Consider the following 15,535-nt stretch of genomic DNA (forward strand, 5'->3'; position numbering starts at 1 on the left):
GTTGTACACAGCGGTTGTGCGACCAATCCTCGCCTATTGAGCGTTTGTGCGGTGGCCGTCGATGAAGAAGACATATAATCGTACCAAAACGTGTAATGTTCAGAGAACTGCGCGTATTCGTATTACTAGGGCGTTAAATTCGACTATTATTGGTGAGGCACTTCATATATTCTAAAAGCCTAGCCCTGCTGTAACAAGTCGTTTAAATTTTAATAATTCATTTCTATATTAAACTCAATTCAAATATAGGAATGTTGCAATTTTATTTTTACATTATACAATTAAATTGAATTGTCATACTTGTCACACTCTTTTAAACAATATATACATAAAATATTTTAAAACTAAAAATTTATTATAAAAAAATTATGTTTTCAGTAGTATAAAGGGAAAATTGTGTCCTTTTTTCCTCATTGTTTTTTTTGTTGTCACTTTTATGTGTTTTTCAAAAATTTTGCATATTTTTATGTTTTTTTTTTTTGTTTTATTTGTTAAAAGCGTATGTATTCAAAAAATTATATAATTTTATGACAAACATATGAATTTATAATATTTAAAACTTTTTTAACTTTACACAGAGAAAAAAAAAACGTCACAAATAGAAAATAAAGAACGCGAACGAAAAATTCAAAACAACAATTAATGTGTGCTCTATAAAAAAAAAAACAGGACGATTTTATTATGTAACATTTTTTTTGTTGAAACTTTTCTTTTGTTAAAATTTCTTTTGCTGTTTCTATTTTTGCGGAGATTGAAGTCAACGAAAAAAATATTTTTCAATATTTAAAAATTTATTTCAACATACATACACGGTATATTTTGTTTTGACTTTGGAAACTGTATGAGAAACCAAAAAAAAAAAAAAAACAAAGATTTTCCACATTTTCTTTCTTAAGAGTATTCACTTTTTTTTGGCCTATCCTTGAGGTTACTCTTATATATGAATAATATTACATATATACCACGAAAATATCATGTATATATTTGTATTATATCGTATATATCATGTATAAATGCTATATATATAATATGTCATGTAAATAATACACGTTGCGTCTATTGGATTTTTGTTGGATTCTCATAATTCATAAATTTTTTAAGTCATTGCGTTATTTTCGTGCAATGAATTTTTTTCACTTCATTTAAACTTTTCTATGTATATGAGAGATTTCTTCTATATTTTTAAAATAATACTTATATGAAAAATAATATATTTATGTATTTATTTATTTATATTATGTGTTCTATTTAAAATAGTCTTCATATTAAAGATTAAAATTGAATGGAAAACATAATATGTATATTTTTTTAAATCATTATTCATTACATATACGAGTAAGTATGTGTTTGTTGATATTTGAGCTGTCTGAAAAGAAAAGACATTTTAAAATTCAATGTTACGGCCGAATTATGCGTGCAGTTCTATTATGAATTTACAAGATGGTACTTGGTTTTCATATTATTTATTTTAAATGAATTGATTTGTTTTTTTATTTAAATTTTTGATTTATATATTTTTTTTATACAAAAAATATTCGTAAACTCATGATAATTTAAAATGAATTAAAATTACATTTTAGTGAAATTTATTACGTGATGGTCCATTGCTTTTGTTTATACAAAATTACTGCGGTTTTCATTAATAACATTCTTTAAAAATTTTAAAATAATTTTTTTCCTCTGTATAATTTCAATGCGATATGTAATTAGATTTAGTATTTCTTTACCACTTAAATATACAGTGTTTTAATGTTTTAGTGGACAATAAATATGAAATTGAAAAATTTAATATGGCAACTCTTAATGATTAAAAAAAGCAATAAAACTTGTGTGTCATAGAAATGGTGAAAGCAATTATATTTAACCAGATCCAAGAAAACAAGGCTCATTTTAATTACACATAGAATCTAAACATATTTACGATAGCAAGTGTGCAAGCAAGTTCTATCATTGCATATGGAACGCTTATGGAAAATATGCTGCAGTTTTAGTTGGAAGATTGTTTCAGTACAATTCGAAACAGGTTAAATATCCATAAGAAGTGAACAGTTTTAATACAGGAGGTATTATAATTCATTTTTAAATTTACTACTTATAGAGAAATTGTATAATAGTATATGATACATTGACATGTACTAAAGTGTATAAGACCTTTAACAGCTTCACTATCTTACAAAGTGTATAAGACCTTTAACAAAGTGACCTGTTCCGCTACAAACGCGCATACTAGATTTTGCAATAAATGTATGAAGTGTAAAAATTGATGAAAATTTGCTGGGGCTGCATGAAATGGGAATAGAATTTTTCTTGACACGACATAATAAATGACATATGCTTAATATTAATTCTCTTGCACTTCTTCTATGGAAGGCTGAAATTAATTTTGTTTTTTTGCGTTAAGTGAATATTTTTTTTGCTTTTTAACAAAAATGAATTTAATAATTTAAATTTTTCTTTTCTTGTTCTTTATACTTGCAATATATTAAGATAATGACATATAGTAAAAGTATCTATAAAATTCAAGAAATATGATTCATAAAATTTTATATATTGTGTGTACAATGTGGTGATTATAAAAATTTTAAGAACAGAAAGCAGTTTGTGTAACAATATAATTTTTATTGTTTATTTATTTTAATGGGATAATTTTTTCTAAAGTAGAATAGAAAGGAGCATAAATATGCCACAATATAAATTTTTGCCATAGATTTTGGAAATCCATCATAGAAAGAATTTTTTTAACTTCTAGAATCGCTATAGAGAAACGAAAAAAGTAAAATACAATCGAGTATTAAATAATATGTAGGCTTAAGATCATATTCACTTATACACTTAGTTTTATACGAAAATAAATTTTTATATTTCTCTATAGAATAATCCAGAAAAAAATATGAACGTTTATGTTATACGTATATGCAATAAAGTAAGTACATACAATAAGTGTATAAGTGTAACTGAAATTCTAAGGGAATAATAAATTATCACTTTTATGACAGCATTTGAACACTATCTACCCTTCTTTTTTTTTGTACCAACTTTTTATTTTATACATCTGTCAGATACAAAAATTCTAAAATTGTAATTGTAAAATTATAAATGGAAAAAAAAAACATCAACTGAATAAATTAAATAGAATATTATATTCCAAATTTATTTCTATATAAGAAGAGTGAAATTTAGTTTTGTTACTGTTATATGAGATAGTGCAGGGAAATTGAAAAAATTTCAAAAACATGGGAGTTTTCTGTCGAATAATATAGGTTTCAAGTTTTGAATCTATTCGAATCTGAAACTTATATTGTAATCTAAATTTCTTGAAATTTTTTAATTATTTAATTATTCAATTATTATGAAAGCTTTATTTTGCACTTACGAGAGCATTGATTTCGAGGACGAGGACAGTTATTTGTATTTCATTAAATATGCCTCGCGAACAATTTTCTAAATTATATAAAATTCTGTATTTGACGTTTTGATAAGAGCTACAAAACCAATCAGATTTTGATTTCTTTAAAATAAATTAATTAAAATAAATTAAAATATTAATTGTTTTTAATAAAATGTTATATTTTTCAGGTCTATTACAATTTTGTATTTTCTGTATAAAAATCAAATTATAATCCTGTAATTAACGTTTATTTAAGTGACTATTAAACAGGTAATTTTTTTACTACATTTATAATGTAATACCGTGATAAAACACTTTTTTCTACGTGCGTACTAGAATAAATTAATTTTTAAAAAGTTCTACTATTCAAGATCCGCAGGATAACTATGAGATATTAAATTTTTCAAACAATTGCATTTCAATTGCATATTCTCTATATATAAAAATACCAACTTTTTATAAAATTTTCTTTTGAAAATTTTTACTTTTTGAATAATGGTATAGAGAAAGAAAATTTTAATGTGAAAACTTGTTCGCGGAAAAAAAAAAATGAAATTATTCAAAGTTTATAATTATTTTATAGTTTCAGAAAATAAATTTTATTGTGAATAAACTTTTTCATTTTTGCAAATAATTGAATAATGAATTTTTGAATAAAAAAAAAAAAAAGTATTTCAAATATACATTTGAAAAATTCTCAAAAAAAGAAAGAGTTTACCAAAGAAGAAGAAAGTCAAATACCAAAAATAATTTATTTCAGCTTATTTCTCATAAAATTTTAAATTATTTCTTCTCTCAAAGAGATTTTAACGTTTAAACTGAAAATTTTAAAAGTATGCGGCAAAAAAAAACAAAAATAGAAGAAAAATTTTAATTTAACCACATTTTCTTAATATCTTTTCTGTTGCCATTATTCCGCATATATAAATAATTAGAAACTCTTTTTCTATTATCAAAATTAAGGGAATTGTTTATTCATTCAACATGTCATTTCAAATAAATTTTCATTTTGGTCCTGTATATATTATATATATGAATATATATATATGTATATAATGCAAATTTAAGTTGGTAGAAAATTTTTTTTTAATAAAAATTTTTTATTTTATTTTACAGCATCAATAGAATTCCTTATACTTTTATTTAAACATATCTGAAGTAGTGCATTATAAAATTTAAACTGTTTTTAAAAATCAATAAAAAGGGCAGGTATAACAATATAATCAAGTAATATAACAATATAAAGGGCAGGTATAACAATATAACAACATAGTTATATAGTACTATGATGAATGAGATGGAAGCTCTTATGTGCAAAAAATTTTTTGGAGGAAGCTTCTTTAACGACAGCATCTATTATTTTTGGCCTACAATCTAATTGTAATTAAATTTTTGTTATACAGATAATTGATATTCTCACTAAAATTTTTACTTTTCCCATAAAAATCTCAAAGCATTAAGGCTTTTTAATCAGACAGACAGATGAACAAATGAAATTTGGCACTATTTTTATTAAATTTTTTCATCAATTTCATTACAAAATGTATTAAAAAACACAATTTCCAGTAAATTGCGCATTATAGATCGTAAAATTTAAACGTGACCGTAAAAAAAGAAAATTTACTGAACTATTTTTTCACCGAAAAAAAAAAAATTTTATTTTTTTTAAATGTTTTTATTAAGTGAACTTGCTTAATTCTGCCAAATTACTCTTCAATCGATTCAAACTTTTCTATAATGATTACAAAAAAACAAAAAATTTTGTAAAAAAATTGTAATTAAAAGTTTGAGAAAAAAAAGCACTTAAAAATTACAGTTTTTTTTTATGTAAGATTCATTTGAACTTTATATAAAATTTAATTGTGGTAAAAGTTTAAAAATGCTTTAATTGTGGAGTAGTTTCTTTAATTTTTATACTCTATTATTTAGTTAAGAAAAAAATTTTTAAGAAGTAAGTATAATTAATTAATTATAATAAAATTTAATTAATAAATAATTAAGAAGCTTTATATATAAAGGAAATTGAGAATGATAAGTATTTGACTCTGAGGAACAAGAAGTTTTCCTATAAGTTCTTGAAGAAGAAAGAGAGTTAAAGGTAAAGAAATTTTTAATATGATACATTTAATTTTTAAAATTTTCAAAAATATTATATTTTTTGTTATATTTTCAAAATTATTTTGTACAAATACCGCAAATATAACTAGTATAACAAATAAGTTTTATTTTATAAACGTTTTGTGTATAGTGAAATATAAATAAGAAATGCAATTTTAATGGGGGAAAATGTTAACTGAAGCGATAATCAATATTGCAAGGAAATTTTTTCCAATTTATTTATAGAAAAAAAAAATATATTTAAAAAATTAAAGTCTTTTTAAAGTTAAAAATTACATATTATATTTTTTATTTAAGATATTCGATTTTGTTATAAAGGAAAAAGTCAAAAAATAATTTAGTTTTTAAATGTAGAGCTTTTCTTCTTTGGCTGGCTATAGCGCATATTAAATTCAATAGTATACAAATACTTGGTATATAAAATTATGTTAAAAATTCAGAATCAACTGAAGCAGAAATAAATTTCATTTTGGTTCCATTTTGAAAATCAAAAACGAAAAAAAGGAGGAAAGGAAAATATATTATTATTCGCTTTATTTTAATTCTTTTTCTTTTTCGATTTATTTTTGAAAATTTTCCATTTTTTTTTTTTATTAAAATTATATCCGTAATCCATCCCCTTTATTAGAAAATTGAAATGCAGTTGAATTGCAGTAAAAATTTTATTGCATTCTTATTAAAAATTAGTTATAAAAGAGAGTGAAATGGAAAATATGTAATATATTTGATGGTATATGCGTGTACATAAATGTAGAAAATATAGAAATTTTATAAAATAGAGAAGTAATAAGTAATTGGGAAAAAATTTCAAAAAAAAAAAATGGGGAGTTTACAAATTTTCATTTTTAATTTAAGCATTTTTTCATTTAAACGAAATTAAATATTTTTTAAATTTATTTCAAAATTAATAATTTTATAACTAGAGTTTAAAATTTGAAATGTTTAAAATGCTTTTTAAAGCAAATAATTAAATTGAATTTTGAAATTAAAAAATTGGAGCTCAAATTGAAATATGGAATGAGCTCATTTCCATCTAGATTACATACATAATAGGTTTAAAATTAAACATTATGAGAATTCCAAATATAAGCGTAATATAATATTATTTTGAAATTGATGATGCATGATACAATAACCATGTATTTCGAAATGAAATTGGTTTACAAAATAAACTACACCAGTTCTATTTCAATAACATCAGCTGCAGTAAGATTTAGTTTACCAGGAATATCAAATAATCGTAATAAATACAACACTAAACAATTTCAGTTTCCAGTATACTTAGAGCAATTGCGATAATTAGTCATGTTTTTAATGTGATAAGCATTATAAGTATACATATTTCAAATTTATTGAAAAAAATAATTACTAAATTCGGGAATTTTTATTTTCATATTTACATTAACAGGGCAAAAGTACATAAAGTCAAAATATTTTTTTTATCTCTAACTATATAATCATATCAGAATATATTTTATTATTAATAATCTTACATTTGTCTAAAAATTTTCTCATAAATTCAAATTTTGCACATAATCCACAAACCAAATATGTATACTCTAAATTAGCTAATAAACTAAATATGTACGAATTTTGCTAAATATGCTCTAGAAGCAAAATTTTATAATAGTTCCAGAAAACTATAATGATATAAATGATATCGTCGCCGACAACACTATATTTTTCTATAACTAATAACATTTAAAAAGGCATACTTTTGTCTTCAAAAAACTAGTGCATATTGACTCAAGTAATATTGCCCTCACGGTATGCATATATTTATATACGAGTATTACATAAGTAGAATTCTTTAGAAAATATATACATATATATAGAACGTTCACTCAATACCTATTATATTCACTTTTGTGTAGCTAAACTATTATAATATACTCAAAAATTTTAAATGTGCGTAAATTTTATATTATATACAAACAATATTAAAGATAAAGAAAATTTTTAAATTAAAAAATGGTGCCTCTTAAAACTTCTTATATATGCATAAAATGTTTATATATTCTGCATCAATAATGATGATAAAAAAAAAAAAAACTCATATAATTTTCTGCATAAAAAAGTTTATATCCACTTGAAAAATTATTAAATTTGATTTATGATGGTTTAATCGCACCGAACTGTCTAGCATATTATATAATATTATGAACCATGTAAAAATTTTCATTATTGTAATACATACATGTGTAAATGAGAAACGAAACTTATATAGAAGCGACTTATAATCAGATTTATTATTTAATTTTTATGTGAAAAATTTTCAATACATTATTTGAGTAAAAATATTAAAAATTGAATATTAATTTCGGTCTTTGCCTTCAAAATGGATAAATTTCCTTTTTATAAAAATGGCAGTATTTGAAATTAATATAGTTTTCATGAATTTAATTGTTTGTCGGTAATTTATTAGTTTGTTTTTTAATTAAAATAACAATCAAAAATGGCTATATGGGGTATAAAATTCTCTTTTATTCCCTGATTTATGTCAATTGAGTTGCAGAATATGAAAAGTAAAATAATAGCTATAACAAAATTTCAAAAAATATTACATGTTAACGGCAGTCTCGTCAATATTGAGTACTACTTTTGATTTATGATTTACTTATTTATAATATGCCCCAAAACAAGTTATTAAAATTTGTTTTGTAATCAACTACAATTTAAAGATGAACTTACTTGTTATATAATACAATATCTGGCAGCCAAATATGTTCAGATGGTACATGGAGTGTATCGACCCCACCATAATCATCAGGATTCCATTTTAACTTATAGTCATTCCATTCCTGAAATAAATTAAAAAAAAAAGATGTTCGTTTTTTATTTTAGAAATTTATTATTATTTTAAATAGAATGTTTAATAATAGAAAAATTGAATTCTGAGTATACTTGCAAAAAATTCATAAGTATACTTGCAAAGAAAGTGGTTTATGGAGCAAGCCTTATAATATGTCGATGCCATTTTCCTTGGTTAAGAGTATGCACAATGCAAATTACTATGATATCAAAGTTCTTGGACAAATGAATAAATTGTTGTATGTATAATAGAGTGCGGTTCCCAGATTTTCTATAGCAGAATAATTAATCATTTTGATATGAAAAAATACGAATTTTTATTTAGCTATCCTTTATATCAAAACTAAATTTTTAAATTCACATTTCATTGAATAAAGAATAAAAACATTGTATAAACTGCAATTTTTTGATCACAACTCTTTTTAATTTTAATGAGGCAGAAAAATTAATGTTTTTTTTTAAAGATTTTTTGAAATACAAAATTATTTTGAATAAAATTTTGCAAAACAAACAATAATTTATGAAAAATCATTTTATTTTGTTAAAAAAAAATTGTTTTTTTTAAACCATTATAGAAAAATGCCGAAATTTTATTAAAAATTGAATTGAAATTAAATGGTTCTCAAAGTGAATGTATTGGGCTATTCAATGTTAAAGGTTCAAAAATAACATAAAAATTTTTTATTGTTATAATTTTTTTTCTTGCTCTTTAATTTAATAAAAAAATTTAAGTGTCTGAATTAATGTCAATTTTTAATAAAAAAAAAAATGTTTAATGTGTTTATATTCGCATATTCTTTTTTTTAATGCAAAGACAACATTAATTTATTTGTTTGTAGACTTTATATAACTTTGACCTTTCAAATGAATTATTAAGGTCATGGTCTAAATTAAATTGGTTAATAAATGGAAAGATTTTCTTCATAAAATGAAAATTATTCTAGAATTTTACTAGCATTATTTTATGTTAATCGCAAATAATTTGGAGAATTAATTTAATAATTATTAAAAATAACTTATACTACATAACATCACACAATTTCAGCTTCTTAAACATATGTGTTAGAATACTTTTAGAATTTACAATCTGCATTAACCCTATTATTTAACTATTTATTGTAACTTTACATGTTGATATAATAAAAACGATTTTACATATTATGTAAGGCACAATAAGAGTGTTTTAGTGTTAAGGTTTGGTTCTTTGCTAATACAATAATTAATTGAAACAGATTATCTAGCAAATTGTCTATTTAAATTGAAAAGGTACTATAATTTACCTATATAATTTTTTTGTTTATGATATACTTCTATACTCTTTTATGCTTATTATTTAATTATTTATTTGTTTTAAGCTCAAATATTTTTGGTATCTTCTGATTCATGCACGAAAATCTAATTCAATTGAAATTTTTTTTAGTTAATTAAAAAAATATATTTAATTTTAATTTGAAATTTCACCAAGCGGTATAAAATATATTTACAGTTTTGATTCCTAGAGTATATGCAATGAATTTAATTGATTTCGGGGATTTACAAAAACTTGATGACTTATTAAGTATAACTAAGAATATTGTTTAAATCAGTTTTTTAAATTTTTGTTGTAATATTAGTAATATTAATTTTATTAATCATATTTATAGCAGGATTTTAATTGAAATTGTAATTGCAAGGAGTAGTGCCATTTTACAATTTCTCGTTTTATTGGCTCTTAAGTTATGAGAATGCTTGTTTTCAAATTTAAAATTTTAAAAGTACGTTCTGTATATGTACATAAATATAATTAGATTTTCTACGATAAATTGATGTCAGAGGCCAAAATGAACACGTTCCAAATTTTAGTAAAATATGTATGTATAGATATGTACTATTAAAATGACCGCAATAAAACTGATAAACACAAATTGAAAAATAAAATTCAATTTAATGTTTTTTTTGTATAAAATCATAGAAATTTTATTTTCCTAAAAACAAAAGAACAAATTTCATAGCTATACTGATTAATAGTTACATACGTATGTGTGTATATACATGAATCAAAATTTTTTTTCCTTCTTAACTTATTTTGCATAAAATTAGGCGAAAAAACAAAAATTTTTTGTTTTTTATTTCTTACAATTTTTTTTTATTTTTACAAAAGTTTGTCTTTTTTTTTTTTTCTTAACTTTATTTTCATAACAAAAGAAAACAAAAAATTCATTTTATTTAATTTTCGCCTCTTAACGTCATCTGTCCAATGATGTTTTTAAATTGAATAAAACATAAAATGTAAACATAACGAGAAAGTCGAGAGAAGAATAGAAAAAGATCAAAAAATATAAAGTAACATTAGTATTTATGTATGTATATACGAGTATAAAATATATGAATAGATATATGTATATAAAATGTACATACATACGTACATACATACATAATATATTATAATTTAATAATATGAAAAAAAAAAGCGAAAATATATTTTGAATAATAAATTATAATGAGAATTTACATGAAAATGAAAATTGTATCGCTGTTATTATTAAGGTCAAAATTATTGTTGTTTTTGTTATAAATTTTTAAAAAATTTTTTGAATAGCGGCAACAACCTAAATAAATAATTTTATGATTATAAACTGACTTTTATTAAATTACATATATATGTATATATACGTATAAATAATAAATGTTTTGTACTTACAAAATGATAGTTTATGTATGTATCTAGAACTTGAGTACCCATCAAATAATATATTGTCAAAGAATTACTAAAAAATTTATTCAAATAATATTGTTTACTCAATTTTTAAAAAGTATAAAGAAGGAAAAATGTCGTTGTAAATTTTTATATTCATATAATTATTTAATAGGTTGTATATGTATTAGATGAATAGCTTAAATATAATGAAAACATAGACCGAACACAAAGAGAAAAGTTATAATCAACGAAGTAATCCAATTTAACGAACAAAAACAAGAGAATTCGTTCAACCAACAAAATTAAGGATAATTCACAATATAAGGGTAACCTGTTATACATTTATAATGTATGATTTTTTTTATTATTTCAGCATTGAAATATATTGATATATACACCACTTGATATATATTGATATATTGCATCACTTCTAATCTACAATTTTACCCCATTTGTATGGCTTCTTCTTTTTCGTTTATATGCTATCTAATCCACATAGATTGAGCACAATATTGTTTCACGCGAGTTACGTGTTAATAAACGATACTATTATTATAAAATGGCAATAAATACTATTACTACAAAATTTAAATGGACACAATTATATTATAAAATCACAATTATATTATCCTGCATATAACTGGGTATTCGTAAATCAGTTAATCATTAACTATCATATTAATGTTATTCAAATAATAAATCAAATAAAATTGTTCTCATATCAAAAATATTCCTTATTGAGTAAATTGTTCTACATATTATCGATGAATATTGAATATTATAATGTTATATTTGAAATATTATAATAATAAATTACACAATAATATGTTATTTTAAAACCAATGAAAAACAACAAAACCCAAAAAAATAAAATAAAAAGAAAAAACAATGAAAAAGAAGAATTTCATGAGAAATGAAGTCTTGTAAATTTTCTTGAATTTTCTAAGCATAAAAATATAAGAATTTTTTGATGTCTTCTGTGTTGTTGTTGTTTTCTTTTTTTTTTTTGTAAATTTATATTATTTTTTTGTTATAATAATTTTCTCTTTCTTGTTTTATTCATCATTCCATATATTATATAATAATGGTGTTTCAGAATGAAAATCTTATTTTATTATAATCCTGTACTGAATAATTTGCTTCAAAATAAAAACTAAAACAAAAAAAAAAAAAAAAAATTAAGAATTATAACAAAAATGACAAAAAGGATAACTTAAAACTTTGAAATCTATGGAGAACAACAAAATCTTATTTTTCGTTCACCAGACAGAGTGTGTATTAGTAGTAGTGTAGTATAGTAGCCAGTACCAGTAGTAACAAAACAATCAAAATGTAAACATACGAAAAATTCTGTTATATTTTAAGTGTGTGTATAATAGTATGTATCTGTGCGTCATATTAAAAGTATAGTGTGGGAAAATATAACAATCAGAGAGAAAAGTTGTAATTTGTAAAGAACAAATGTTTTTCTCATTTTTCTTATTTTATATTTTTCTTTACTTTTCTTTCTTTCAATATTTTTATGTTAAATAAAAATTAGAAGAAGATTTTTGTTTGGAATTTTATAAGTTTTCCCTTTTTCATTCCCTTCTTTCTCTAATTTATATATATATATATATATGTAGAATTTTATGTAGATAATTGAACATGCATACATTCATACATACATATGTATATATACAAGCGTATAGATAATGAAAAATAGTCTTTTATTATTTTGTTTTTTTTTTTTCGTTTTTTCTATTTGCTTTTATATATAAATTTATTTCTTTTTCTTCTTTTACTCCTTCCTACTCGTGGATTAAATCCTGAATCTCTATGTTATTATCATTGCTGTTGTTGTCGTCGTCCATTTCAACATTTTATTCTATTATTATTCTATAATAAAAAAAAAAAAAAAGATTTTTTTTTTTTAAGCTTATGTGCTTTATCATAAAAATGTTGTACAAATACAATTAATAATGTTGACATTTAATTTTCCAAAAGGATCTATGGGGAGTAATTAAAAATAAAGTGAAAAAATATATAATAATAATGAGTTCCTTGAAAAGAAGAAAAATAAAAATAAAACTAAAAAAAAAATTAAAAAGAAAAATAAGAATTAAAAATGAAAGGAAAAAAAATAAGAATATTTTTTTTTTTTTAGTTAAATTCAAAATTAAAATGCGTTAATTTTAACTTAATTAGGAGAAAAAGAAGAAACGAATTTCTCTTTTAGCCTTATTTGTATTTTTTTTTGTATTCTTCGTTTTATTTAATTAAATATAAATGAAAAGATATAAGCCCCCTAAATAATATTATTAAAAAGAGTTCTAATTCTGCATGTACATATATAAAAATAGGTAGATATTTCTAATTTTTCATTTCCATATAGAAACCATCTCACCATCTGATAAAAAGTAAAGATCTTCTCTACTTTACCTGATATAAAGTAAAGACTTTTACCTTTATTGAATTTATAAGTGTAGCAATTGAAGTACAATTGAATTACATGAGACAAGAATAGAAAATTTTATATTCAAGGGCATATAAAGAGACAGGTTCCTACTTTGGTACATATATGACACAAGTTCGATTATAATTAATTGTATAATGAAATATTCTAATATGTTTTTTATTTATAGATTTAAATAATCCATAAAAGAATTTTGATACCAGCAAATAAATTGTAAATTGCAAGTTTTTAATTGAACTTAAAGACGGGAGATCAACAATTTAAATGGAAAAATTTTTTTATGTAACCGAAATCAGAGTCGGATCTACCATACGTGCAAAATAAGCATTCATAATGAGTGCCAAAAACGGGGAACGCCATTGAAAACTTAAAAACAAAACATAATTTTAAAAAATAAAAATTTTTATCACTTTTTACCGACCGTATTGTGTAAACAATAGGTAGGTTATGTGATGGCAACAAATTTTGCATATCGAGTTTTCAGTGGGAACGTACTTCTCCATAGTAGGGAAGTGTAAATAAACTATTTTTAGCAACCTGTCGGTCTGTCGGTCTGTCGGTCTGTCGGTCTGTCGGTCTGTGTGTGCACGCGTGTATCTCAAGTTCGGCTGAACCGATTTTGATGAAATTTTATATGTAAGTTTATTTCCACCATGGCACGGATCGATCAACTTTTGGTATATATCAGGCCTCGGGAACTGCACTTTTTAGCGGGCCAGTTTTACATTTTTGAGCATATTGAAGAACATATTCAACCGATTTACTTGAAATTTCATATATAAGATTTGCTCTTCCGGCGATGAAACCTCCTAACTTTTGGAAGAAATCAGGCGTCAGCAACTGGACGTTTACTACGGGCCAAATATACATTTTTGTGTATATAAAGAGAAATAATCAACCGATTTCATTGAAATTTAATATATAAATTCCTCGTATGAAAACTATGAACATATAAATTTTTTGGAAAGATCAGGGCTCGAAAACTGATTTGCGGGCCGATTTCACATTTTTCACCATTTTGAAGAAAATATTCAACCGATTTACTTGAAATTTCATATATAAGCTTTGTTTGACCGTCCGTGAAAATTCCTAGCTTTTGGAACAAATCAGGCATCGGCAACTGGACGTTTACTACGGGCCAAATATACATTTTTGTGTATATAAAGAGAAATAATCAACCGATTTCATTGAAATTTAATATTTGAATACCTCGTATTAAAACAATGAAAATATAAATTTTTTGGAAAGATCAGGGCTCGAAAACTGATCTGCCGGCCGATTTTACATTTTTCATCATATCTACGGAACGAATTGATGGAGTTTCTTGAAATTTGATATTTGAGTTCTGGTTGTTACCGAAACTAACTGGTGAGCCTTTCAGGGAGTTCGGGTAGCACAAAGCGAAACTCTACTAAGAGCCAAATTTATATTTTTCTAAGTATGTTAACTATAAGCTTACTAATGTCCTAAAAATTGGAAAGAAGTATTTAACAGACATTTCTATAATATTCTGTAACACTTTCACTTAACTAAACAATACACATTGCGGTCGGTTATGTGCTGACCACATCAGATTTTTTCTATTACACGTTTTGTTTTTCCAAAAATTTTTATTTTTCTATTTATTCATAAATCTTGCGAAATTAAAAGCTGACAGTTTGATTCTAGACTTTAATTTTGTGATTAATCTTGTATTCTGCATGGCATAATTACAAAAAAGTTATACACAATGGGCAATTTAAAACCGGCATTTTTTTGAAACCGCATAAGAACTGCTTAGGGCGCAGAACAAGGGAGAACCGGGCCTGAATAAAACTCTGTAGTGAAAATTGTACGAAATAAGGCAATGTGAAATTTTTGTTATAAAAAAATTGGAAATTTTTAAAATGAATATTAATGTGCTATACCTAAATAAATTTACAGCCACGTGTCTTACAAAGTTATTTATATAGTTTTCGTTTTATATTGGCGTGTTAAAGGAAAATTTGTTATTGGTAAGCAAGACAAAGGTGAGAACAATAATTAGGGTTTATGCACTTATTGAAAAAAATTCAAAAAAAGTCTACATAGAAAGTAATTATAACTT

The 15,535-nt window shown here is 23.2% G+C and overlaps 1 protein-coding gene across 1 annotated transcript in view; it reads right to left on the bottom strand.

Annotated features, from left to right (window-relative positions):
- Nucleotides 1–15,535, bottom strand: part of LOC129618498 (acetylcholine receptor subunit alpha-like 1) — a 183,759-nt gene that overhangs the window by 18,334 nt on the left and 149,890 nt on the right. Inside the window, exon 5 of the mRNA XM_055533295.1 lies at nucleotides 8,198–8,307. Within this exon, the coding sequence (XP_055389270.1) occupies nucleotides 8,198–8,307 (110 nt within the window). The remainder of the gene's footprint in view (nucleotides 1–8,197; nucleotides 8,308–15,535) is intronic.

This window comes from Condylostylus longicornis, unplaced genomic scaffold, assembly GCF_029603195.1.
Source record: "Condylostylus longicornis isolate FDR11 unplaced genomic scaffold, ASM2960319v2 ptg000008l, whole genome shotgun sequence".
Taxonomy (NCBI): domain Eukaryota; kingdom Metazoa; phylum Arthropoda; class Insecta; order Diptera; family Dolichopodidae; genus Condylostylus; species Condylostylus longicornis.